Here is a 27,800-nt window from a genome sequence, read left to right on the forward strand (position 1 = left end):
ATTAGGAGCAAACAGCAAAGTAAGGTGCTTTGTGTGTGTGTTGTGTGTGTGTTATGTGTGAAGCAGGTTGCAGCAGCCCAAAGCTCTTCTGGCACAATTACTTGCAGCACCTATTTTTTCATTCTTGTATTGTTCTGAGCTCCATTTCTTCAGCCTTGATGTTTGCATTCATGCCTGTTCCCTGATCTTAGTATTTCCATGCAAAGGTTGGACTTGTTCTATATTGCTCATGACTCCTACCTTTGAGCCCTCTTTCAGTTACCCGTAGAAAATAAGTCCTGTTACTGTTTCACTTGCTTAGCTGGCTTTTCATTCACCATCTGCTTGGGCCTTCTGCTTAACTTTTCCATTTCCATTGCTTTCAGTCACATCATTTCAGTTCTGCACTCTTTTTCTGCTTTCCGTTGTGCTCTTTCAGCAGCTCCCAGACACTCCTCATTGCGCCTTTCCTGTTTTCACTTTTTTTCTGGAAAAGTCAGCAACTTCTTTTGGCTGCTGTGAGAGACAAATAGACATAACTAAATTGGGTCTGTGTCCCCAGGAAGGCTAGTGACTTTGCAGTATTAAAGCTTGCTTCCTGCGAGCAGAGAGAAGTAGGTTTTTTAGTCTAAGGAAACCAGTTTTTCTCATGAATCTTGTAAACAGATCCTAAAGTTCAATCTATGTAAATCACATTTCCTACTAGAAAAGAAAGCTGTCGTTGGAAAATTTTGCTTATTATAGCTTAGACATATGGCCTTACTTTGAGTGCCAGTACTGGGGAAAGAAATCTGTTCCTTTCAAAGATTGCTTTGCTATGCTGAGAGACTTAAAACTGATGCTTCAGTACAACACCAGAAACTACTTTTCAAACCAACCCTTTTGGAGAAGGAGAGCCAGCCTAGTCCCTCTTGAAACCAACCATGCCAGTTTGGAAGATTGCCTCTCCCACTTCCTGCAGCAAGCAGTGGTACGCTTGGCAAAACAGTTAGGCTCAATGGTGAAATAACTGGAAATTTTTAGATTGCCATCAGGCTCCAGGTACCTGGACATCAGGAGTGATTGTGAACATCTGAAGGCTCCGACACCTTCATGTGAAGTGGTCTGAATAGTGTCTGGTAGCACTACTACAGTACAGGTGGTCAAGGTACAGACAGCCACCATGAATGTGGTCCACTTTTCCATTTAAAGTTTCTACCATAAGCTGTCTAAAACCCCAAAAAGGCAGTTTGGGTGACTGAAGCTAAAGAGCAGGTTGTTATGCTCTTCGGAACACTTTTGCTTCAGTTTGTTTTACTGAGTTGAGAAAATAAGTGTGTGTGTTTTGTGGTTTTATTTTTAGAGCCTTTTTATTGTGATCCTTTCATATTTTAGAGAAAAAGCTTGACACTTAGAAAAGGAAAATTCTGCCTCGATGTCAAAATGTGTCTGTCGAGTTTTTTTTGTTTCTGTTTCTTCTCTTTATCTCCTTATTTCTTGCCCTTGAAGAGAATGCAGATTCTTAACATACTCAGGTGGGAGTTCCCATAATAGTGTGTGACAAATACATTTGAAGATTATTTACTGCCAAACTAGAAAGAAAATATACTCTCAAATGTGTAGAAATAGTAAAACTAATAAAACAGAATCCCCAGTAATGGCTTCAGCTACATTGCGTGCGCTAGATGAACTAGAAGTACAGGGTACTTCAGTACTATACTTTCCTTTTCTTTGTCAGCTGATCTTCTAACCGCTGAGTACCTTGTGAACATTAAATTTCTTCTAATAAGAATGACAAAGAAGGGGCTGCACTTTTAATGTCAAACAACCAAACTCCAAAAGTTTTGCATAAAGATGTCCAGAACGGTAATGCGCCCCAAAGGAAGCTTTCCCTTGGGTGTTCAGGAAGGTTAAGGCTAGAAGTGATGCTTGCTCAAGTCCTGTGGATCCACTTAGGACTTTGTTGGAGAGGATTGATTTTTTTTATACAGCCCTTGTTATTTGTGGGTCTTTTTGCATGTTTCCATCTTCTGTAATGAGTAATGAGAATATGCCACTTGAACTTTAGGAACTAATAAAATAAGTTTAGTGTGCTAATTTGTAATGTGGAGGTTAATAAACACACAGAACACAAGTGTCTTTGAGTTGCTTTTGTTACTGCATTTTTTGTTCAATTGTGCTTGAAAGGGGCTAAATTTTGGTGTTACTGGTCTGGTTCACATTACTGTGAATTGTTGAAATGTTTCAAGTGAACAGATTTTTATTTTGTAGTTAACTGGTTATGAAACTGATTCAAACTGATGATCCTTCAGCTTTCTTAGCCTGAGCAGATCTCTCACTGTTGCCTAAAATATGTATGCAAATAGGTATCTTAAGGACCCCATGTAAGAATTAAGAATCTCTGGTAGAAATATTTCCTTAAATCTGTCACAGTCTTTTTTTTTTCTTTTTTTTTAAAATACTGTAGCTATTAGCCTGAAAATACTGTGTTTTGACAGTTATCTCAAAACTGCTCCTTCTTCTATTGTTTATATGTCTGCAAGCTCAGTGTGTCCAGAACAAGCTTACATCAAGGACGGTGGCTACTGCCCGCTGCAGATTAATCAGGTTTAAACAAGATAGTTGTTCTCATTTTGTACAAGTGATGGATCTGGCACCGTAGCTTCCTTTAGGAAAAGTGGCAGTTATGTAGCTATAAAAACTTTCTAATGGGCTTGCATAATTAGATACTAGAAAATGTGAAAAGTGGGAATGAAGGGGCAAAATTTCCTTCAGGTTCAATCAAATATGCTGTGTTTAATGTTTAATGCCAGGATACGTTTTTCATAGGAAATTGTTTTCATAAGGTAATTTGTTTGGTGTTGTGATTTTTTTTCTGGTTTTGTTTTCATGTTGTTTTAGGCTTGAGTTTCCGTGAGTGGCACAGGTGGATAAAAGGCTGAGTAAACGCTTGAATAGCTTTGAAAACAGTAGCAACTTGAAATGAATCGGGTCTACTGGGAGGGGATTCTTGGCATTTTTTCACCTTCACAATTTTTTTTTCAGGTGGAACTCTTGTGTGCCTGATAGCAAATTCAGATGGTTTTATATTGGCTGGTTTCCTTAACTACCATTCAGATTTTATTTCCATAGTATTCACTTTTCTTTAATCTAGTATTTTCTTTGATGACTCTAGCTCTTTTGGAGAGCAGTCAAATAAAAAGAAAAGCGATAAACCCCATTTTATCACAGCTTTTTCCGTGATTTATTTCAGTCTGATCTTTTCTAAGCAGGTACAATTGATATACAGGTTGTATCTTGGCAAAGCAGAGCTGTATAAATCCATCTGGTACAGTAGTTTTAAATTGAATTGTTCTGCCATTAGTAGAACTCTTCCTTTGATCAACTAACTTTTTCCATACATTGGAAGGCTGTTGCATGACTTTGTTTTCTCTCTGTAACTGGTTAAATGACAGTTTTAGGTAACAAAATCGGAGCTCAACAGTAAGGTTCTGGGCTCACTTACCTTATTTTTCCTGTTGAGCTTATGTTTTAAGAGTTTGCCTTCTGGTCCTTGATTTTTTTTCCTCCTGCCTTAAACTAAAGGGATAGAAACAAACAAAATCGTAGCAAAGTTCAGATAAGCTCATAATTTTCAGGAAGATGTGTATCTGTATGACAAGGTTATGTGCACTCTTCTGTCCCTTAGTGGCTATTTCAGATGCTGTGCTAATCTTTGCCCGTGGTTCTAGAAGTAAGTGTGGCTGCTGATGCCTCCTCTGAGTGTTCAAGAATTCAAAGTGGAAAAAAGGCCCTGTCATGAAACAGGTGCTTCATTGCTACATACTGAGCCAAACTAACAGACAATGTATGTAAAGAGAAGAAAACTATTGATTATATATGCAGACTTTCACTATGTGTTGGGTTTGTGTGGTGAGGTTTTGGTAGTGGGAGGGCTACAGGAGTGGCTTCTAGAAGCTTTCCCCATGTCTGATCGAGCCAATGCCAGCCAGCTCCAAGACAAACCTGCCACTGGCCAAGGCTGAGCCCATCAGTGACAGTGGTGGCACCTTTGGTATAACATATTAAGAATGAGATAAAAAAAACCAGCCTGCGCAACTGCAGCCGGAGAGAGGAGTGAGAATATGTGAGAGAAACAACTCTGCACACACCAAGGTCAGGGAAGAAGCAGGGGGAGGAGGTCTTCCTGGTCTGCAAGGCTGCACTGCTTGCCTACAATTTATTTGCATTTTTAGGATAAGCGATGTTTTGCTGATGCTTATACCAGAAATCAGTTGCACACGTAATTTTTTAGTTTTTGGTATTTGTCGTTAGCTTTCCACATCTTTGTCGGTGACGTGGACAGTGGCATGGAGTGCACCCTCAGCAAGTTCGCCGATGACACCAAGCTGTGTGGTGCCGTCGACACGCTGGAAGGGAGGGATGCCATCCAGAGGGACCTCGACAGGCTGGAGAGGTGGGCCCGTACCAACCTCATGAAGTTTAACCAGGCCAAGTGCAAGGTCCTACATCTGGGTCATGGCAATCCCAGGCACAAATACAGACTGGGCGGAGAATGGATCGTGAGCAGCCCTGAGGAGAAGGACTTGGGAGTACTGGTGGACGAGAAGCTCAATATGAGCCGGCAATGTGCTCTTGCGGCCCAGAAGGCCAACCGCGTCCTGGGCTGCATCAAGAGGAGCGTGGCCAGCAGGTCAAGGGAGGTGATTCTCCCCCTCTACTCTGCCCTTGTGAGACCTCACTTGGAGTATTGCGTCCAGTTCTGGAGTCCCCAACATAAGAAGGACATGGACCAGTTGGAGAGGGTCCAGAGGAGGGCCACGAAGATGATAAGAGGGCTGGAGCACCTTTCCTATGAGGACAGGCTGAAAGAGTTGGGGCTGTTCAGCCTGCAGAAGAGGAGGCTCTGGGGTGACCTTATAGCGGTCTTCCAGTACCTCAAGGGGGCCTACAAGAAAGATGGGGAGAGGCTGTTCAGGAGGGCCAGTTGTGATAGGACAAGGGGTAATGGTTTTAAAATAGAGGGAGGTAGATTCAGGTTGGATATTAGGAAAAAAATTTTTACTATGAGAGTTGTAGAACACTGGAACAGGTTGCCCAGAGAGGTGGTGGATGCTCCATCCCTGGAGACGTTCAAGGCCCGGTTGGATGAGGCCCTGAGCAACCTGATCTAGTTGGAGATATCCCTGTTCCTTGCAGGGGGGTTGGACTAGATGACCTTTGAAGGTCCCTTCCAGCCCTAATGATTCTATGATTCTATGATATCACTGGTGCCAGCCATTTCTGCTAATGAGTTGCATAGCCTGGATATGTCCAGGAGGCATGTTTCTCATGAGGGAAGTTCCAGCGAGAAAACTTTGGTGTTGCACCCAGTTCAGTCCGATTCAGTACTGGTATTAGTAAAGTAAGTCGTTTGGGTTATATAGAAAACAGATCTTACTTTAAGAGGCTGGATACCCATTTGATGAGACTTGTACAGAAATCTTGGTTACAAAATATATATTTGGATAATAAAAGTACAACATGCATTGACACTATGTAGTATTTTTATTGCAAGAATAAATCAGTTTAAAGAAAAGCTGACAACTTTGCTATAAGTAGGATTATGGGGTTGGATATGTTGGCAATGTTCTTAATTGAGTCTTGGATCTGTTGTTGACTAGGAATAATGTAGACTAGGATTCAGTTTGCAGATCAAGACATCTAAAATGTGGTATATGAATAGGAACTTAGATACCTAGCACACTGTAGGTTACAGAGCCGTTTTAGGTACTCTGAGGTATCTGAGAAATCTCCGTTAAGCTGGCACACACAACACAGGACCTTTGTTTCTAGAGTGGTGGCTGGAGGCCAGGCAGAATACCCTTGTGGCATCTCGAATGTATTGAAGCACTTTCCCCTAGGTGCCTATACTTAGCTAAATCAGAGTAGTTAGGCTCCATTGATTTCTATTGCCTCAGTTTCCTTAGGCTGTGTCGTGGTTTTTGAACTGAGGGTTGAGACAAGAACCGAGAGGGAGCACCCACCAACCATGGTCCCGGGCAAAACATGACTCAGGCTTTCTTCTTAAAACAAAACAATTTATTAACAGTTACTTAACAGGAGACATAAGGGAACGAAACCGGTTACTTGAGAGGAGAAAAGAGAAAACAAGGCCAGATCTTAAAACAACACCTCCCCACCTCGTTTCCTTTCGTTCCTGGCTCAACCTCCCCCGGCGGCGCAGGGGGACAGGGAATGGGGAGTGCAGGTCAGTTCATCCATGTTGTTAACTACCGCTCCTTTCTTAAAGGAGGAGGAGTCTTTACACCATTTTTCCCTTGCTTCGGTGGATCCCCTACTCATGAAGAAAAAAGTCCCCAAACTTTTCCAACGTGAGTCCTGCCCGCAGGATTGCAATCCTTCCCCATGGATTGCACCAGTTCGGGCTTTACCAGTCTGGGCCTCTTAGGGAGCTGCTGCCACTCGCGTCGGCGTGGGTCGTCCCACGGATTCCAGATGCCTCCACGACCTTGTCGTGCATTCCCTGCCCCATTATTAACAGTACCTGGTCGCGCATCCCCTGCTCCACGACCTCTCCTGGGCTCAGGCATCTCTTTTCCGACGTGGGTTTCTCCACGGGCCACGAGTGGGTCGCTGCTCCGCCGAGTACACCCTGGCTGCAGGGGGGCCGCCTGCCATCTTCACACCGATTGCAAGGGAAACCTCAGCTCCAGTACACGTCCTCCTGCTCCATCTTGACTGACCCGGTCGTTGTGGTTGTCTTCTCTTAGCTCTTAATCCTCTCTGGGGGAGCCCGGCCCGGCGGGCACCCCGGGAGTGGGGCGCTTACCGAGTCCCCCATGCGGCTCCCCCGGCACCATCTTGAGCACATGGCGCTGGCCCGGGCCCGGGCAGCCGCCCGGCCGGGAGCCGGGAGCGAGGGCAGCGCCCTTCTGCTCTCTCCTTGCTCCGGAGCAAAAAGCCCTTTCCCACCCCTTTGTCCCAACTTAAATAGGGCAATTCGCAGAGGCGCCGATTTGGCTCAACCTCCCCCAGGGGGGGATTGGACTCAGATCTGGTGGCACAGGGAGCAAATCCCCTCCCCTGCCACCAGAACACCCCCACACATCAAACTATCACAGGCTGTCAAAGAATGGTTTGGGTTGGAAGGGACCTCAAAGATCATCTAGCTCCAACTCCCCTGCCACGGGCAGGGACACCTTCCCCTAGATCAGGTGGCTCAAAGTCTCATCCAGCCTGACCTTGAACACTTCCAGGGATGGGGCATTCACAACTTCTCTGGGAAACCTGTTCCACTGCCTCGCCATTCTCAGAGGGAAGAATTTCTTCCTTAGATCTAATCTAAGTCTGCCCTCTTTCAGTTTAAGCCATTAGCCCTCTTCCTATCACTACATGGCCTTGTAAAAAGTTCCTCTCCAGCTTTCCTGTAGGCCCCCTTTAAGTACTGGAAGGCTGCAATAAGATTGCCCCGGCGCCTTCTCATGTTGAGCTTCTCATCAGCCAGCACTCCCAAGTCCTTTTCCTCAGGGCTGCTCTCAATCCATTCTCTGCCCAGCCTGTACTTGTGCTTGGGATTGCCCCAACTCACGTGCAGGACCTTGCACTTGGCCTTGTTAAGGCCTAAAATGGAATGAAACTTATATACCTTAAATCTTCTGTAGACATCTCTATTTAGGTATCTGTATCTGGGAGCTGAATCTTATCCTTAACATCGGTAACATCAGTTATGTGGAATTAAACTCTCAGATATGTTGGCTTGTTCTTATGTCCATAAGCATGACAGGATAGCTATCTAGATTGTACCTACTTGACTAGTGCGTTTTAGTACAGCTAAAAATAAACCATATAGCTGAAAGTTCAAGGGAAAGTAGAAATTCAGGCAATTGTCTGTAAAAGTTTCGTTTTGAAGTGATGGCAAAGGAAGCAGTTATCAGCCCTGTAGGCTGAAGAACACTGGATAGAAAGTAGTAGGGTTATTTGTATACAAAATGCCAGCGAAAGGCGTTAGCAGAACATACAGGTCTTCTGTTGCCATCTGTCGTCTTCTTTTCTGTCTTCTATTTTCTTGGCAAGTTTAAACAAAAGTTCTGAAATCCCAGTTTTTTCTAGCCAATAAAGGAGCTCAGTCTAAATAGCCTAGCTCAAAGGAAGTTGAGGTTATTTGCCGGTGACCTTTCTCACTGGAAGAAGGCTTGTCAATAGTTGACTCATCTCTAACCAAAATAATCTAAGACTGCATCTCAGATGATGCATCTAGAATAGCATGTATTCATCCAGAAGCTGTGAAAGTTTAGCCGCTGATAAAATTTTATTCCATACTTCTGTGCTGGGTTTCTTTTGGTTTGTTTTCACTCATCGTGTAGGATTTCCTTTGTCTTTTGTTTTTATCGAATTCTCAGTGGCAAAAATGCATTGTAACTGACACTAAGTTAAAGTATTTTTAAAGCTTAGATGAATGCCAAAGCTTAAATACGTCTTAAAAAAAATTATTACAAACTAGAGCTGCTCTACACTGGAAGTAAGAACTTAGAGTCTACCTATGGAATGAGATTTTTATGGAAAGACAAATAACGCTATAGTTCAAGTCTTTTTAGAATGCAGGCAACAGTGGTCAAATTACAATTGCAGGAATGGATTTTGTTCTTCCCACTTGAAGCACATGCATAATTTCATTCACATGAACAATTACATTTGTCTGAATAGGAAGGACTTGCTTATGTACCGATGAGAATGTATATAAGTCCTTAAAAAAAAATCCACTGGACAAACTTAAAAGCTAGATGTCATGTATTTGTTCCACTCATTTACTATTTGCTGTGTTTGATTTCTTGCTTTAAGGGTTAAAAATACGACATTCATTCCCTGAATTTCTCAATGAACTTTTAACAGATATAAAGGCATGTTTTGATATGATGTTCGAGATTTTACAACTCTGTTGCATTATGTGATGGGCAAGAACCTTTTATCTCTAAAAAGTGAGAATTATCTGGAATTATTTAAATAGACATGGTTATGGACCAATAGTCCACGTTATGGACTTCTGTCCTGGATTGTGTTCAATTATTTTTTTGAGCAAGGTGTTGTAAACAGAGTAATAAGCCATTTCTTTGCCCAACTTTAAATGCTTACTTTTAGATTAAAGAAGAGAATCCGTTGCTATCCACTGGTCAGTTTACTTAAAGTCAAAAGTTGGCGTTTTTTCTTTGTCACTTTGTTCATGATAAAATGAATTTTCAGTGACTTTTCAACAAGAAGGAAAAGACATGTAAGAGAGTGTTGTAAGTAGAATATCTATTGTTAAGGCAAAACTGGAACAATTTCTACCTGCTGGCTAGCAATTAAGGCTGCGCTTGTAGGCCAGGTGCATTCAGAGTGTAAAATTTTCATGTTGCTCTAGTTTGGTTTTAACGTACTGCTGAATTTTGAGAACAAATGCTAAAGTTGGATGAAGGAAGCTCCCTAAACAAAGAGTTTGGATGGGCTTTGCTATTTTCATGTATAGATGTATTGCCAGCTCTTAGACTGAGGTGATAAAAGGAAAAGTAAGTCACAATCTGTAGAATGAGAAATGATCGACAGGTATGCAATAGACGCTACGACTGCATATGACCAAAAGATTCACAGGTGATAGGCTGTGGCAATAGAAAGCCTGGGTTACCTATGATGATGGAAGGTATTCATCTCATGGATTTAGTCTGAAATAGTTGTTTACATTACTTTATAGCCCAAAAAAGAAAGGAGTACCTCCTAAAGGTCCCCTCAGTTTTTCTTCCTAGACTGTGGAGGGTGCCCAGGGGACTAAGTGTGAGTAGGCGCATAACTTGTAGACACAGTGTAACAGAACGCTACCCAGGAGTAATCTGATAATCTATGTCACTGGTGTCAGCACGTTTCAGTGCCCTCCGCTCTCAGGTCAGATCTTTTTAGTTCATCAGACTGCCAGTCTCCCTGTCACCGCATTGGTGCAGTAGGAAGAATCCTCCCAAGCTGATGTCAGAATCATAGAATCATAGAATGGCTAGAGTTGGAAGGGACCTCAAAGATCATCTAGTTCCAACCCCCCTGCCATGGACAGGGAAACCTTCTACTACACCAGGTTGCTTAAAGCCTCATCCAACCTGGCCTTGAACGCTTCCAGGGATGGGGCATCTACAACTGCTCTGGGCAACCTGTTCCAGTGCCTCACCACTCTCTGCGTGAAAAGTTTCTTCCTTATACCTAATTGAAATCTGCCCTCTTTCAGTTTAAAGCCATTTCCCCTTGTCCTGTCACTACACGCCCTTGTAAAAAGTCCCTCTCCAGCTTTCCTGTAGGCCCCCTTTAAGTACTGGAAAGCTGCAATAAGATCACCGCGGAGCCTTCTCTTCTCCAGGCTGAACAGTTCCAACTCTCTCAGCCTGTCTTCATAGCAGAGGTGTTCCAGCCCTCGGATCATCTTCGTTGCCCTCCTCTGGACCCGCTCCAGCAGCTCCATGTCCTTCTTGATGTGTAGGTGTACTGTTACAGGTATGGAGGGAGCTGCTCTAATGCAGAAATCTTTCAGTTTAGGGACTGTGCAGGTAGGAGCAGCCATGGGAAGTTTCAAGGAAAAGCACCTACCCAGGATGAAATTGAGGGGGATGGAAAGGAAACTTTAAATGTCAGGCTTCTGTGTGTCTGCAACTGCAAGCCAAATAGGTCCTTAACAGCTTCCTCATCAGAAGAAAGATTCACTTTGAGTTGCCATAATTAGAAGGATGCTTTAAAAATACAATTTTAAGATATACTAATCAAAAGCTTTTTTTTTGGGGGGGAAGGGGGAATTGCCCACTAAACAAACCACAAGTCTGCAACTTCTTTGCAGTAGTTCTGCAGAAATATGCCACTTACCATTTTTTCTGCTCGCATCCTTTTGTGTTGCATTAATTTAGACTATTTCTTTAGATTTCATTTATACCATTATACTACTAGAAGGGAAAGACTGTAGTTTTGAGATTGGCCTCTGCCTTCCTCTAAGAAACTCTGCTATAGTATTTAAAATATTTATTTGTATTAATTATTTCTCATGCTGGTGAAGATAAATCTGTTGCTTAGTCCTATCAGAAGCCCCGAATACAGTAGTTGGTAATTTGTTTAGTCTCTGAAAGGCAGCAATAAAATCTGTTAAGCATATCAGGTTTATAAAATCCCCTCAGGTTTTCAGGGCTTACTAACCTGTATTTGGATAAGTACTTATTTCAGACAGATGGAATTTTTGGCAGTCACTGAAATTCCTACATGGAAATCTTGACTGACTCTCAAGTATTATCTGATTTTGCAAATGTAATATTGCGTATTGAAGACTGCCTACTTGGAGAGTTCGCTTGTAAAATTGTTACAGTCAGAGACCTTTTATTTAGCATTTCATTTGGAATCATTCTGGGTAGCAATAGATGTCACATGTCAGCTGATATTATGCTTATCTAAATTCCTTTCGTAAACAGAGATTCCATGTTAGTTATTCCACTGATAACATCACAGGCATCCTTTATTAGAGTTATACCAGTACTGACTTACAGCATCCACTATACAAGTGAATTAATTTCTAAAATAGAATTTCAGATATGGTCTAGTAAAAGTTAGTGACTTCTTTATTTAAAAAAAAAATCACTGTCATACATTAAATTTCAATTCATGTGGCTATAAATTATGTATCTAAATGTACAGCTGCAGGTTGATGCATCTGTAGAAGAAAGACACTATTGATAAAAGCAGAAATTAACAAGATTAATCTTCTTACCATGATTCATCCAGAGGAGCTCTAAAGTGGCCTACAACCAGTGTTTTTAATCTATAGTATAGGTAAACTGAGTTGAAAATTGACATCTGTTGTAAGAACATGCTCAACAAGTTTGAAACCGATGTCGTGAACTGCTATTGTCTCTTTCAGAATGGTTCCCACAAGCCAGAGCTTTCCTAAGTAGGTACCTTTGCAGATCAATACATCCCAAGGGAGTTTTAAACTAATAAAAATGGCTCAAAAATAGCCAGGGAAAAAAAAACCTCTGTCTATTTCTCTCTGTAAATTTCTTTAAAGCCAGGCTTTAACCCAAGTTGAGATCTTTAATGTACTATGAAGTTTTGCAAGGTCTCTCTACACGGGTGCAATGTCTCTGCTAGCAGATCAAGTCAGGGGAGACACAGATTGCAAACCATATTTGTTAATAAATCTGTTATTAATTTAGCTGTCATTACTTATAGAATCAAGCTGTTAGTGTTAATAGCAGGTAACTGTGCCCATGGAGCCAGCTCACAGTCTGCTCACGCACACGTTCGTTGTGGCTTCCAGGTGGGAGCTGCAGCGGGGAGGGCAGCCTCTCTCTTTGCGGGAAGCAGAGGCTTGTGCTGATGCACCTTCGAGCTGGGTGTCCAAGAAAGTCCCTCAGAGCCCCATGTTTCATCAGGTATTTCTCCGCAGTCCTTGTCTGCATGCAGTATCCATCGCCTTTCTGGATGTGGTCTGAGTTGTGAAACTTGAGGATAGCATGTGCTGGGGGCCTTGGGCAGTGCTGGGTGTGATGAGTTTATCAGTTCTCATGGAGTCAGCAGAACGACCAGTCTCTGGAGCTCTGCACATAGATTTCATAGATTTCTAGGTTGGAAAAGACCTTAGAGATCATCCAGTCCAACCGTCCCTAATCCCCCATTAAATCATATCCCTAAGCAGTTCATCCACACTTTTCTTAAACACATTCAGGGATGGGGACTCAACCACCTCCCTGGGCAGCCTATTCCAGTGGCTGACTACCCTTTCAGAGAAGAAATACGTTCTAACATCCAACCTGAATCTCCCCTGACTAAGCTTATACCCATTTCCTCTTGTTCAATCACCCATCACCAATGTAAAGAGCCCTTCCCCTATCTCCCCACCATCCCTTCTCAAGTATTTGTAGGCCGTAATCAGGTCTCCCCTCAGCCTCCTCTTCTCCAGGCTAAACAGCCCCAACTCCCTTAGCCGCTCCCCATAAGTTTTATTTTCCAGCCCCTTGACCAGTTTAGTCGCCTTTCTTTGGACCCGCTCCAGGAGCTCAATATCTCTCTTAAAGCGAGGGGCCCAAAACTGGACACAATATTCCAGGTGCGGCCTCACCAGTGCCGAGTACAGGGGCAGGATCACTTCCCTATTCCTGCTGGTTACACTATTCTTGATACACGCCAGTATCCCATTGGCCTTTTTGGCCACCTGGGCACACTGCTGGCTCATATCAAGCCGGTAGTCAACCAACACCCCCAGGTCCTTCTCCGTCAGGCAGCTCTCCAGCCACTCTTCCCCGAGCCTATAGCGATGCTTGGGGTTTTTATACCCCAAGTGAAGGACTCTGCACTTGGCCTCATCTTAGGAGACTTCACACGTGGGCGCACTGTTGCACACTCTCAGTGGGCACGCTGTTGCCTCCTGCGCTTTGGAAACTATTTCTTCATCCACGGGCATGGGAACCTATGGAGCCCATTCACAGCAGCTCATGCCTCCTGAACTGCAGAATTGCTATTCTCACATGAAAAGTGAGAGGCTAGGCATCTCTGCAGATCTTCCTCTAACACATCTTAATCATTTCAGCTGCAGGGGCTGTAAGACATACAGGTCTCCGAGTCTGGGAGATGGAGTGCTGCGTGTTTCTGTCCCCTTATGTGTTGCACTTTGTAAATGATTTTATGGCTTTAAAATTACATGACACCTGCTTTTAAGACAACCAGCTCTGATTGAAAGCATACAGATGCAGCCCTAGCAATTTTGTTGCTTTGAGATTAAAAACTCCTGTAATAGTGTGAAGGATTTGGGATAAGATGATTTTTAATAGGACATGTGGATTGAGGAGTCAAAAGGATGATCGGGGCTTGATGTAAGCAGCGCACATATAGGCAGCTAGTGCCACTTAAGATACAGAGGAGTGTTGTGCATTGCTTTCATCTGTTGCTGTGCAAGTCTCCTGTGCAGTTGATTTATAGCTGATACCGTTGCCATAATGAGCTATGCTCTGTTGATTTCTTCAGTAACTTCGAGCCTCCCAGTAGGTGCTTATTTGTGCAAATCTACATTTGGTCTATAGTCAATATAGTAATTGGAGCAATTTGGATTGCTGAATGCAAGGTATCTATTCTAGGGTAAGCTGAATCATTCTTTAGGCTCTTTATTTTAATCAGTACTATACATTCTATAATTATTGTGGGAGGATAGGTACCTAGATTGCATATGAACACCTAAACTTATTGTCTAACTAAACTCAGTCCCATCCTACATTATATCACAGCATGCAATATATTTTTATATATTATTATCTTGGTGATTTGTTTTACTGTTCAGCTTGTTGTTGCCTACTGTTTGTGTAATACAGCCTTTGCAAAATTTAAGTGAGGAGATTATGCAATGCAAAAAGATTTTACTGCGTATACGTATAATAAATATGTACAAAAAGTTTCTTAAAATAGGTTTGTTTGCTTACTTTCAGATAATTGTTTACAGTAGATTAAAGGAAGGTTGCTAAAATAAGAATGCTGTGATGTGTCATTTCTACTGTGCTCGTCTGAATCACGCTTGTGTGCAATCACTTATCAGCTCACTGCACGGCTGCCAACCTGCCCACACGTTCCCATGATGAATTTGCCAAGAGAAGTCTGATCTCCTTCTGGCCATCTGCGTTTGTTTTGAGTCATAAGTCCCTGGGAGTGTTTATTAGCTACTGTATTTATTTGTGCTTCATTTGTTGGAAGCTGGTTTTGACTTTTGTTTCAGTTTCCCCTGTTGACTTGACTTTTTAAGTTTGCTTTTGAAAATCCTGTGGATTTAGAATTGGGCTGTGGATATACTGCAGGTCTCTTGGCTTTCCTGAAAACTATAAAAAACCTATGTGTTCAACACACTGCAGCAGGTCTATCACGACTCTAGAAAATAAATGCCAAATGTCAGGATATAGTTCTTCAACTTAAATACGTGTTAAAAAGCTGTGTTTAAAAGATGTGCATGAAAATACCTTGTGCCTTTTGGCCTTTTGTACCTGAAGCTAGGACAGTTCCTTCTTTTTTGTATGGTCAGTGCTGTGCCCATCAACTATGATATTTATTTTCTCCATGTACCTTAAACATGCCTCACAGTCTCACGAGTCCTTATGCATGCCTGTGCATTAAGGGCTTATCAAAAGGAGTACAAGTGCTTTATCTAAACTGAGTTCTGCTGTTTACACTTCACCCATCCTCCTTTTCTGACTTTCTTCTTCCTGGTCCTGTATGTGGCTGGCCTGTCAAATTCCAGTGCAGGCACCTAGTAGCAGGATTTGCTGCTATTTTGGAGATCTGAGCTGTAGGCCAGAGTACCTGTGTGCTAGGTACTGTATAAAGACAACAAAACCACAGTTCCTCTGACAAAGAAGCTAATGGATTGTTAATCACCAGTTTGTATACTGATTTCTAAACTTTAATCCAAAATGCATAATCCAGAGCTAACCAGTGTGCCTCACTAAATGCCCAAATGGGGATCTGAACATAGTTTTGGGGGAAAATAACTGTACTTTTTTGAAAGATGGCATTTCTGTCTCACCAGTGACTTTTCTGCTTGCAGTCTAATAATGCCTTAGATAACGTTTACATTGCAAATGGTTACCGATCTTCTTTGCTTTTGAAAATTCATTGAGCTTTTTCCTGTGTGGTTGCCAGAGGGTTGCAACAGAAAGTTTGGTTTTTCATGTTCAGTTTTCATTTCTTAAATCAATGCTACACATCTTCAAACTGTGATAACTTTCTGCTGGTGATCATATCCTTTCCTCTTATCAACTTGTGTGTTTATGATGCTGATGGGTGACTGGCAACTAGTAGTGATGCCACTGATTTTTCATTTGGGACATCTTGGGGAAAAAAGTCTTCTCCAGTTACTGGAGAATGTTTTTGGTCTTTTAGTCAAAAGCTTTTTTTTTTTTTGAGCATTTGTCTTGTTTGCATTTCCCTTTTTTTTTTTTTTTTTTAAGAATATGGAATTGCAGGGTTCTATAAGTCCATTTGTTCAAAGAATTGGTTCAGATGCTCTCCAAGGTCCCTTCCCACCCAAACCATTCTGTGACTCTATGATTCTGTGATCTTAAGCAGACTTGTATTTCAGGCAACTGTGGGATTTTCTCTGAGCTTTGTCTGGCAGAGTGCTTCCCAGCCTCTTTTACTCTGCTCAGGGTTACCAGCTGCTGCAGAGGGAGGCTGCAAGAGGTGGCACAGAGCCAACTATCCTCCTTCCAGCCATGGCAGCAGATGTTGTGCATATCTGAGTCCTTCAGATTTGGGTGGTTCTTTCACGATATCATGAAATTGGTTCACTGCACGGTTATGATTTAGATATACAGGATGAGTTTTTTAATTGAGAGCTTTTTTGCTTTTTGGTGAACTCCCAGATAATGATGAACCTACTTGTCTGTTGTCCCAAAAATACTTTAGAGACTGTGATTTTTCTCTGGTAGTATCTTAGATCAACAATCCAGAGATTTCTTTCTTGTAGAATAGATGGTACTTCTAGATATACTTCCTTGCTACACCTTTTTACCTTCCTCTTCATTTCTTCCTTCCCCCCGCCACAGACTCGGTCAGCTCAAATACACATGCGAGTGCTTGAGTTTGGATGTTGGTGTTGATGATTGTCTCCTGAGTCCCAGGGATGACCTGAAGTCTTATGAGCCTTGATCTCCTACCAGAGGCCAAGGAAAAAGTCACTGAGTCAGAGAACCTTGAATGTAGACATGCTTTCCTCTTCTAAGTCTGCCTCCTTCTGCATGCTGTCAAGCTAATAGCTTTGTGACATACCTGCAGTGAGGCCGACAGAAGGAAATAGCTTTTTTCTCAACAAGTAGGAGTTTCTAAAAATGGAAATTTTGGCCTGCTAGAACAAAAGAGAGCTAGGTTTTGAAAGAAACTGGAGGAGGTTCCCTGCAATGAATACTGTTTGAAGATGGTTCAGGCTACCCTTTAGCAAAGCTGAATCTCATTAGCGCGTAGACAGGATGCACATGTTATTTTAGTGCACTCTCTTTTTCTTGAGAAGTTTATATAAACTTAGCAATTAGATGAGCTTCAGATATGCTATCTGAACAAAAACTATGACAATGCAATCTAATTTGTATTAAGAGATAAGACTTGTCTCTGCTGACTGAACAGAGGCTGAGACAGTTCTTGAAATATTTTGAATGTGTTCTCTGTCTTCTCAAGCACTGCTACATCTGATACAGGATGATGTTGTGCTCTTTTTTCTGTTCTATGGCTTTTCAGTACTGCAACTGAACAAGAGAATTGATGTATAGGTAATTGCATTGAAACAACCTTGTAGTTGAGGGGTTTGGGGGGAAAAGACAGAGGCTGGGCAGAGGACCTACAGTTAAGAGCTGAGTTGCTAAACAGATAAAATAAATAATGAAAGAATACTGAGCAATGTGCAGTAATAGAAATCACTGCTACAATTACAAAACTTCACAACATTACAAATGGAGAGACAAATTCAGAATTAAATATATTTGCAATGGGTTGAACTTCTTGAAAATGAGAAACCAGACTCAGAGAGCTTTCTGTACAATTGAGAATAAGAGAGGGCATTTGCATCAAAGGAGCACTAAAAAAACCCAACCCAATAGTTCCACCAAAAGGTTTGTGAGAAAGGAAGATAATGAGGTAGCCGAAGAACAATTTAGTTTTACCAAAATCAGAGCATATAAAGAAGCATATGAATCACAACCCTTGAAGAGCTACAAACTCTTATCTGGGAGACTTAATGACTACACTTTTCATCTCTACGATGTATATTTGTTTTGAAGGCATAAAGCAGTGTGTAAATCAAACCAAATTAGGCAAAGGTTAATCCTTATGGTTGTGACCTCCTGCCATTCTGCTGTTTTTAGATTGTCACGCTGTTGTTCTTCTTGGAAAATTTATTTGTAATACAGAGTGCAAAATAAAAATGTCCATGTGTTTTATTATAGTTGGAGTGCACTTCAGATGGTGGAAGTCTGTCCCACCCAGGTGTGCACAAAATGCGACTCTCAGGAAGAGAAAGAAGCATGTAGACCAAGCTGGACCTAGAGCCCTCTCTGCTGGATGGCTGGGAAACAACACTTCAAACAGGAAAAAATAAGAATTCTGATGTAAAAAAGAAAATCTGAGAAGCTCGTGCAAAAAATCTAGACATAAACCACAAAACTTGTGTAGTTGAGCTCTTCCTATTATAAGCAGATCAAATAGCATACATTTTTTGCATAAAATGGCCTTCTCTTATAAAATCATCAGGCCATATGTTTTAATGGTAGTTATTTTCTTTTGAGCATATACGGTTTCTGAGAGGAAAAAAGGAACTAACATTCCATCTTAGAAATTTGAAAAATTCATAATATCCATGCCAAAGAAAAGTAAGCGAGTAAAGAATATTTAAACCATGTATAGCATAGGAGGTGTAGATGGGTGCTGAAATTTTGTAGTAATGCCCAAAAGAAATTAACACTTACTGTAGGAACTGTGGCAATATGTGGAAAATATGCTATTCCAAGACAAAGTACTTTTTAAAAAAGGCTTTTGGCAAGATGTATCAACTTTTCATGCATCTGTTTTAAAATAAAATATATTTTCCAGTAAGAGTGGAAATCCAGCATAGTAATTAAAGTTTGTGTCTTATTCCTAAAGTGAAGGCAAACACAGACTTTTTGAATTTTTTTCTTTCAGAAAATTTGACTAATAGAAAGAGAGGAAAGGAGACATGCAGAGATTAATTGGATTATCACTTTATTGCCAGCACTGAAATATCCACTAAAACTATGCAGCTCCCTAAAGTCCAGCCATTTAGAATGAATGCTGAAGTGTGTGTGCGTGTGAGCACATATGCACAGCTTTTATGTGTTTTTTTTTTTTAAGCCAAAAAAAGACTACTGGAGATAAGAGAGATCAACTTTGAATAAACTCATGAGGAGAGCTGATTCTCTCTTCTTCATGGTCTTTCAAAATGTGATAGCAGCTGAAGACACTCATGACATCTCTTAACCAAGGAGAACAGATTAGATTAGATTTTAGGAAGAAATTCTTCAGTACGAGGGTGGTAAGACTTTGGATTAAATTGCCTAGAGAGGTTGTGGATGCCCCCTCCCTGAAGGTGTTCAAGGCCAGGTTGGACGGAGCCTTGAGTAGCCTGGTCTAGTTGAGAGGCGTCCCTGCCCATGACAGGGAGGTTGGATTAGATGATCTCTGAGGTCCCTTCCAGCCTATGCCATTCTATGATTCTATGATAACTGGCCACAGAAAAAATCATGTGGGGACAAGAAAAAGCAAGATTTGTGTACACTTTTGGAAACCTTTGAAATGTTGCATGCGTGGAAAACTATAGCAAAACAGTCATTGAACTTACTAAACTTGGTTTCCCTCCATTTATGTGTGTGGGAGAAGCATGTTCTGGGAACATTTGATGTTCTATAAAGTGTTCATTATGAAACTTTTCTTTTTTTTTTTTTTGGGTGGGATTGCCTTAGGTGGGTTTTTTTTCCTACTTTTTTCAAGCAACAATGACATAACCACTTATGGTGGTTAAATTTCTTGATTAAATTATTTTGATTAAAAAATGGTTTAAGAAGCGTAGAGTAGTAAGAGATAGGAAGATTTTATAGTATATTTTTGTTTTATTTGTAAGAATAAAGCTTGAGGTAAGTATTTCTGAAAAAAAATGAGGCCTGTTAGTGTAATCAAACTGTCTGCTCTGAATGTATCATGTTATATCATTCATTAGGTATTGTGTGAAAGGCATTCATGGCATCATGTAAAGGATTGTGAGTTTTTTCTCTTGAAAAGGCAGGAGTAGTGCAAATGTACACTGAAGGTTACGTTTTGTATTTATACTCTTGCTTCACCTTTTTCCTGTCGTTTATTGACTCAGCTAATTCTAATGGTAGCATGAAGAAATTTTAAAACTATATTTATAGATGTAGTTGTGAAGGTGTCTTAGTATTTATTTTCCATGGAAGAGTAAATGCAGAAACACTGCATTGCCATTTTTCTTCTTTCACATCTCCTAAGGTGTTTTCTCAAATATCTTTTTCATAAGAAACAAGGTATTTTGTATATAGTTGTATGATAGGTGTAAAATGTTAGGCAACTGTCTAGTGACTCATTTATAGAATCATAGAATCATTTCGGTTGGAAGAGACCTTGAAGATCAAGTCCAGCTGTTATCCTAGCACTGTCCACCACTAAACCACGTCTTTAAGCACCACATCTATACATCTTTTAAATTCCTCCAGAGATGGGGACTCAACCACTTCCCTGGGCAGCCTATTCCAATGCTTGACAACCCTTTTGATGAAGAAATTTTTCCTAATATCCAGTCTAAACCTCCCCTGGTGCAACTTGAGGCTGTTTCCTCTCAAGTCCTATCACTTGTTACTTGAGAGACGAGACTGACACTCACCTTGCTACAACCTTCTTTCAGATAGTTGTAGAGAGCGATAAGGTCTCCCCTGAGCCTCCTTTTCTCCAGACTAAATGACTCCAATTTCCTCAGCTTCTCCTCACAGAACTTGTTCTCTATACCCTTCACCATTATATATATGTATATGCACACACACCTATATTTTCTTGGTGGAGTAATAAATGCTATCTAACCTCTAGAACGTTAACTTTTGAATACGTTTAAGCTATATGATAAGCATATTGCGAAGATCATAGACATTTTTGGTGTTCACCTAAGAGACATCTCAAAGACACTTGCAGATCTGCCAGTACTGATTCTGGAGTGGAAGCAGGGCCGGCGTGATGCTAAAGTAGCATATTTGTGGAACCACCAGCCAGTGGCTGTAGGGTGAAACAAATGCATAGATTTCATAGGCCATATATGGGAGAAACTTCTCTGACATTCCTTTTTATCCCCTAAAACTCTCAAAGGTCTGATCCCATCCGCCAGTCCTGCCTGGCTGTAGTTACCACTGCAAAGTAAAACTTCAGCAGTCAAGAGTGCTTGATACCAGTGTGCTAGACCCGTGGTCATGTTTCTGCTTTAAAGGCATCCTCTTTCTTACAATAGCTTGGGTAATTTCTGAAGATGTTTTAGACAGGCAGACCTCATTAAAAAGCAGCTATTTGGCAGTCTCTGCCAATCCACAAGCTTGGTTTAACTGTTAAGCATTCTGTGACTGTCCACGTAACATACTGAATACTTTTAAATGACTTTTCTGGGTGCAACACGGAAATCCAGGAAGTCTGTACAGATTTTTCTTACTGTAACCGAATGTGAATTTGAAAAAGAAAATGAGTTTGCAATGAACTTGCTATGGCCATGTTTCTATTCACTGACTTCACTAGGTGCTGGACCAGGCTCTTTGACAATAAAATGGTAGTGACGACTTTATTGTACCACAGAGTTCTGTTAAAAATTCACATGAACATCTGAGATAACCAAGATCTTGAAAAATTTCCAGGTATTAAAAGCATAATGTTTACACTGAAAATGAACGTTATCCATGCTTTGTGTTTAGAAGATAGCCAAACAAATGAGTGAGAATACACTGCTGCTCTCTACTTCAGCTGTAACTTAATAATTTCGCAGGTAATAGTCTTCCAGTGTCAGAAAACCTTAACTCATTGTGTGCTGGGATGAAGTTATTGTACTGTACAGGCCTATTCTCTTATGACTCAATAAAAAGTTTTTCCAAAACCATTGCAGAATTTTTCATTCTGTTTATTATTAAATAGTTTTTTCCTGATGCTGACTTCACCTGTGCTATATTTTGCTGCAGAATTTTCTTAAAAGGAATATCTCTCATATATCTGTATATACATGTTTTTTATTTTTCTTTTTTCAGGGCATGGCTTTTACCTTGGAGGAGAGGCAACAGTTGAATATTCATGGATTATTGCCACCTTGCTTTCTTGATCAAAATGCCCAGGTTTATAGTATTCTTAGGAATTTTGAAAGGCTGACATCTGACCTAGACAGGTAAAGCATGACTATGATACTTTATCCTAGTTATCAAACTGTGAGCCTCTTATTTATTTTTTTAATGGTAATACAGATGAAATTTTGTGGGGTTTTTTTGAGCTATTGTGGTTGATGATTGGGAATCATTAAGCTAAACGTATACTTTTGCTAGAATGCTTTCTTCAAAAAATCAACTCCTAATTTTTAATAACTCCTAAATTTCACCTCCTAAATTTTAATATTCCAGTGCTGTTCACATGAACTTCTTATTTCAATAACCAAATAATACAAAGGTCATCAGAAGCAAACGAACTCATGTGAAACAAAAAGTCAGTATTGTCTTTACATGCATACAGATGCATATGCATTAAAACAAATAAATAAAAATTATAAAGTGTTATAAAATTAATATGTAATATACTCTTGTGGTGGTGGTGGTTTTTTTTTAAGAAAAGCTGGGGAGGATCTTAAACATTTATGAATACTCAGTTGTGGTTTTTTTTCCTAAGTGTTTTATAGGCTCTAGAACAAAACGCTATTCTTTTATTGCTTTTCTCTGTTGTGGACTGTCTTGTTGTCTGTATGTAACACATGGATTTTAGATAACTGTCAGTTGGTGGCAAGGCTTTTTTGTAATTTGAAGTTGCCACAACCTTTGTTTTTTGTGGAAGCAGAACAGGATGAGCACAGCTTTCCTTGTAAGTGAAGAGCTCGTGATTGTCGTATCTTTTCTAGGTTAAGTATCCTCCAGTGTTTTCAGGGAGAGCATTATCAATTATCACAGAGTAGTCTCTTCCCAGGCTAGAAGGTTTCAGTTTGAGCCCCTGTGTGTAGCAAAGCGTAAAATTTCATGGAGACTCCTGCTTCAACCACTGATGTTACCGTAAGAGAAAACTTTCTCTGTCCTTCTGTCCCCATGTCCTCCTTAACTCTGCCTTGAAGCAGTCCCTTCTTGATACAACTGGTTGTTTCATATGTTTCAGACTTTAAGACTGCTTCAATTGTTTGTTTCTACTTGAATCGCTGGAATTTCTATTCACCTGTAACTTCAAAGCAGGAAGAAAAAAGGCCTTTTACCCCATTGTTGTATGTATTTCGTAATTAGCCAAGAAATTTTGCTCCTACTTCAGGTCATAGGAGAAAAGCACTTGCGGTTTTCAAAACATCACAGATTGAAAGTTACAAGTCTAGCTATATGAAATTCAAGAGGAGAGTAGCAGTTATTTTGAAATCTTAATTCCTTTTTTTTTTTTTTAGTAAAAAATTGTGGATATTTCAATGACTCTGTGCCAAAATGAAAGATTTCTGCAGAAAAGGAAAAAAGAAATAATCTATCAGTTTTAAATGACAGACTATTAAAAGTTTGCATGCTGTGCCATTTGAACCACAATAAACCTCCAGATACTGAAGTTTTGATCGCAATAACAATCATCAAATAAAAACGCCTCCGAGTATTGTGGGAATACTGTGCAGAAAACTTGCTTTATCATGTTAAAAGAAAGAAAAGAAGAATCTATCTGTCTTGGGGGTGGGGGAGAAAAGGAACTTACTTTTTTTAAAAAATACACTTAATCCACATACAACAGACACAATACACAAGTATAAATAAATAAAAATGTTTAAAAATAGATGTAAATAAAAGGTTTTCCAGAAGCCATTTGCTTCAGATAATTGTTTTCCAAATCCACCTGTTAAGCTTAGTGTCTGTATACAGTTAATTAAACAAAAACTCAATATCATTATTTCCCACCTGTGAGTCATCTTTTGCATTTTCTCTTTTTCAAATAAATAGTTGAGTAAGGAAGAAATTCCTATTCCTGTGACCAGACATTCTTAAAACAGAAGCGCAAACGTTACAATATTACATCCATATGTCTTGAGCGTTAGACTGTAGCTGGCCATTTCATACCACAGAGCTTTTAGTTTTTAGTATAATGGTTTTTAGTATAATGCCTTTTTTACTATAAAGGTTATATTGTACGGTGCCGCTTTGCAGTACAAATTCGTTGTCATTAATAGAGTTTTAGTGATGTACTTCATCTGAGAAAACTAGTAAGCCTTTGGTTCACAGAAATAGCTTGAAACTATTAAAAGTTATGCTTTTTTCTCACTAACATGATCACTAGTCGAAATACTTCAATTAGTAATTAACATAAGAAAAAACATTAAAAGCTGTGTTTATTTCCCAGTCTTGTTCTGTGGCATGTGACAGTGGTGTTTTCTCAACCATAATTTTTGTTCCAGGTATTTCGTAGATTTCATTGATTTCTAGGTTGGAAAAGACCTTAGAGATCATCGAGTCCAACCGTCTCTAATCGCCATTAAACCATATCCCTATTTGTATCTTCTCCTTCCCCTTATAGTCTGAATAAACAGTGTGGCTCCATTTATAATGCTAGATGAGCTGGGCTGGAGACTCCATCCTTGGTGATATTAAAAACCTGACCGAACATGGCCTTGGGCAACCTGCTGTAGTTGACTCTGCTTTCAGCAGAGGTTTAGATGAGGTGATCTCCAGAGGTCCCTTCCAACCTCAGCTGGTCCATGATTTCGTAACACAGGTCTATAGCAGTTAAGAAATGAGCTTTCAGGGATAATCTTGGATCAACACAAATTTGTGTAAATTAAATCAGGTTTGCCCTTAAGCACTTAAAATGATATAAATGCACGAGTCCCCTCCAAATGAAATTGTTTCTTTAAGAAATCATATTTGTGTGAACACCCAGCAGACCTAAACTGACTATTCATGTCATGCTATACTTTGATTAAGAAGTATTTTCCTCTTATATTAGTGGGGCATTATATTGCTGTGGTGTTTTCTCCAGTTTTTAGCAAAATAAAATCATTTGTGGATTACATGTGTGCATTTACATCTAAGACCACGGGTTGAAAGACATGGTAACATTTGCATGTGGAAGACACTTCCTTTGAAGACTATCGGTGGTGACATCTTGGGCTCCTTTGCAGAGATAAAACGCTTGTGTGAATTGAGTGTACAAAAAATTGCACATACAAAATGTGATTTGCAGCTGTGTTTATGAGTCAAGAATCTGACAATTTTATTGGAGTATATCAATAGAGATCCTGCTCTGAGAACATGTGCATTACATGTGTGTGAGTTTGGTCCTTCAAGGCAATATGTCAGCTCTGGTCTCCTGTACTTATACTTGTATGGAAGCATTTTAAAGGGAAGAGTGACTGTGATCCTGCTGCAGTTAATCCTTGAATACCTTCAGTGATGGAGAATGCTAGAAGACATTGACTATTTTAGCTGGGACTTGAAAGAAAATCTCAAGTGCTCCCTGTACAGGCAGGTGCTCAAGGACAACCGTACATAAGAACATGCAGCTATTGTCTTCTACTGAATGTAAATGTACTAATTCTAGAAAAAAACCCACGTTTCTTCCTGTATGCGCCTGGCATAGTCTTCACTCCCATAGGAGCAGTGATTGAAAAGAGATAAAGTGAAGCTGTTGTTTCCCTCCTGGAGGAGGGAATTTGATAGGGGGTGTATACCCGTGCGTTTTACATCCAAATACAAAAGATTAAGTACAAGCATTTGAATATTGCGGAGGTGGAAGCTGTTAAGTACCTTAGACAGAAGAGTGTTGTCTGATGAGACGTTAATGCTGTGGATGACAGCATCTTACGCTGGCAGGATTGTAGCTTGCCCTGGTTTTGATTGGAAAGAGGATGTCTGTAAATTCATAAAGCTAAGCTGATAGTACCACCGTATGACATGTTTTGGCATGGCTGGAACTCCTTTGCTGACTTGCAGCATGGAATTGCTGTGCTCTGAAATACTAAGAGTTCAGACACAAAATGAATGTGAAACAGCAGCAAATACATTGCCTGGTATGTTTGGCAAAAAGGAAGCCAGTAACAGGAAATAATTCTATTCCTCTAACTTAATTTGGAAAAGCTGTGATGGATTCTGCAAGTAATTGAATCTTTTTTTTTTTTTCCTCCCCTGTATGTTCTTAATTGTCTTTCTGTATTGACACTGAAATCGTTGCCCCTGACACAGCCACATCTTCTGTCTGGGCTTTTCTTTCTTCTAAGAATCGCATAGGTAAAATGTTATACTGCATGCGTGAACATTAGGAGAGGTGCCATCAAATCAATTTTCCTAAGAATGCTGTGTTATTTTGTTTTTTCTTAAAGTTCTCTGTCTTTAATAGCATTTCCGTATAGATACTGATGATGCAAAGTAATGGAGCTAAGTATCTTTCACAGGTTAAAAATAATAGTGTTTCCTCCCACTTTCCTTTCTTTGCTCTCATGTTTTGCAAGATAAGAGCAATCAAACTTTGGGCTTGTTTTGTGCCTTTTTTTACCATACATTTTGCCTTGTAAAACGCATGTGAGGGATGGTAGGGCCAGTTATCCTAAGAAATCATCAGTAATTGTCTGGTGGTTATATAAGTTTTCTTTTGGGTTTTGGATGATATTTGGTTTATATGCTTTTGTTGCTACTGTATTTCATTCCCTTCTTAATAGCAGACTAGTGTGAAAAGTTCTTAAGTGAAGGCAAGAGGGAAAAGTGACGTCCTGCAATTTGAATGCTTGGCAATCCCCTCTGTCTTAATTGCCAGGCCTTGATTTTCATCCTCTGAAGCTCTTCTCTGAAATCTTCATTCAGGACTCCTTGTCTGAGGACAGATAATATTTTTCTGCCTTTTTATAGCACAAAGGATTGTTCTCAGTGTTTTATTGCTTGTTTTCACTATGTTTTCAATTAAATGTGGGCTTCAGTAAAAGATTCCATTAAATACTGCGTTTTAACTATATCTTTTTTAAAAAAACACAATGCTGAAAACCACTTCATACTTTTAGTTCTGTAGTTTATTTGGATGTTGCTAAAAGACGCATACTTGTTGTCTAATGTGTTATAACCAGCACCATATTGAAGATGGTTTTGGTTTTCCACTTAAGAAAGAATTTTTGAGATACCCCTAAGCAAATTGTTACGCTGAGAAAGAAGAGATGTTTTATACCTGCCGCTGAAAAGTAGCCTCCTGATCAAAATTGCACTTCTCTAGAAATTTTCACTTTACAATAATATTTTCTATGCTTATTTGGATATGGCCAAGTATGTAATATTTGAAAATGTGATTGTAAGTAGTATGCAGTTATTATCTTTGCAATTTCTTTAGCATATCCTGAATATAGAAGTGGCATGATAAATGCAAATAAGAAAATAAACCCCCAATTTAATGCTATAAAACAGTAAAAACAGAATAGAGAGTTTTAGCAGATAGTTTTTTGATTTGAAGCCCTTGAGGAAGCCTTTTCCTAAACTTTTAATTTCTTTTGTAAAAGATTTCTCTATGCCATTTAAAATCCAGGCTTCATCTGAGTAATAAGAAAGGATAATAAAAAATATTTTAAAGTCTTAAGTAGTCTCATCTTATTTTAAATGAAAGTGATGAAAAAATATACTGGTAACTGCTTCAAAACATAGTGATGCGGCTTGCATGAATGCTTGCAGTCCCCAGTATAGAGCAGGTCAGAGTATGCGTGACACTCTCTAACATCACTTTCAAGATCCTCTGGAAACAAAATTAATGTCTTCAAGCATATTCACAACTATATGTGAAAGAGCTTGTGTTTCAAGATAAATGTTGGGATAATCATCCTCAGGAGAAAGGTTTTAGTAAAGAAAATGCTCCAAGAATTGAAAGATATACTATATCATAATGAAATACTGGGAAAATGAAAGGTTAGTAGGGAAATGTAATAACATGAAAGAAAACGAGTATGTATGTATATTTGTAGCTGAGAACTACAAGTGCAGGATATAATTTAACCTTGGAGAACATTCAAAACTAATGTGTATGATGGAAGGAGGTTCGGGATACCTCATGGTGATGGTATTTAGAGTGCATCTTCAACTCTTTGGTTTCTAGAT

The 27,800-nt window shown here is 39.9% G+C and overlaps 1 protein-coding gene across 1 annotated transcript in view; it reads left to right on the top strand.

The window, feature by feature from the left end:
- The window catches only part of ME1 (malic enzyme 1), a 195,780-nt gene that overhangs the window by 31,963 nt on the left and 136,017 nt on the right, over positions 1-27,800 (top strand). Inside the window, exon 2 of the mRNA XM_086608248.1 lies at positions 21,774-21,907. Within this exon, the coding sequence (XP_086464374.1) occupies positions 21,774-21,907 (134 nt within the window). The remainder of the gene's footprint in view (positions 1-21,773; positions 21,908-27,800) is intronic.

This window comes from Tauraco erythrolophus, chromosome 2 (genome assembly GCF_009769465.1).
Source record: "Tauraco erythrolophus isolate bTauEry1 chromosome 2, bTauEry1.pri, whole genome shotgun sequence".
Taxonomy (NCBI): domain Eukaryota; kingdom Metazoa; phylum Chordata; class Aves; order Musophagiformes; family Musophagidae; genus Tauraco; species Tauraco erythrolophus.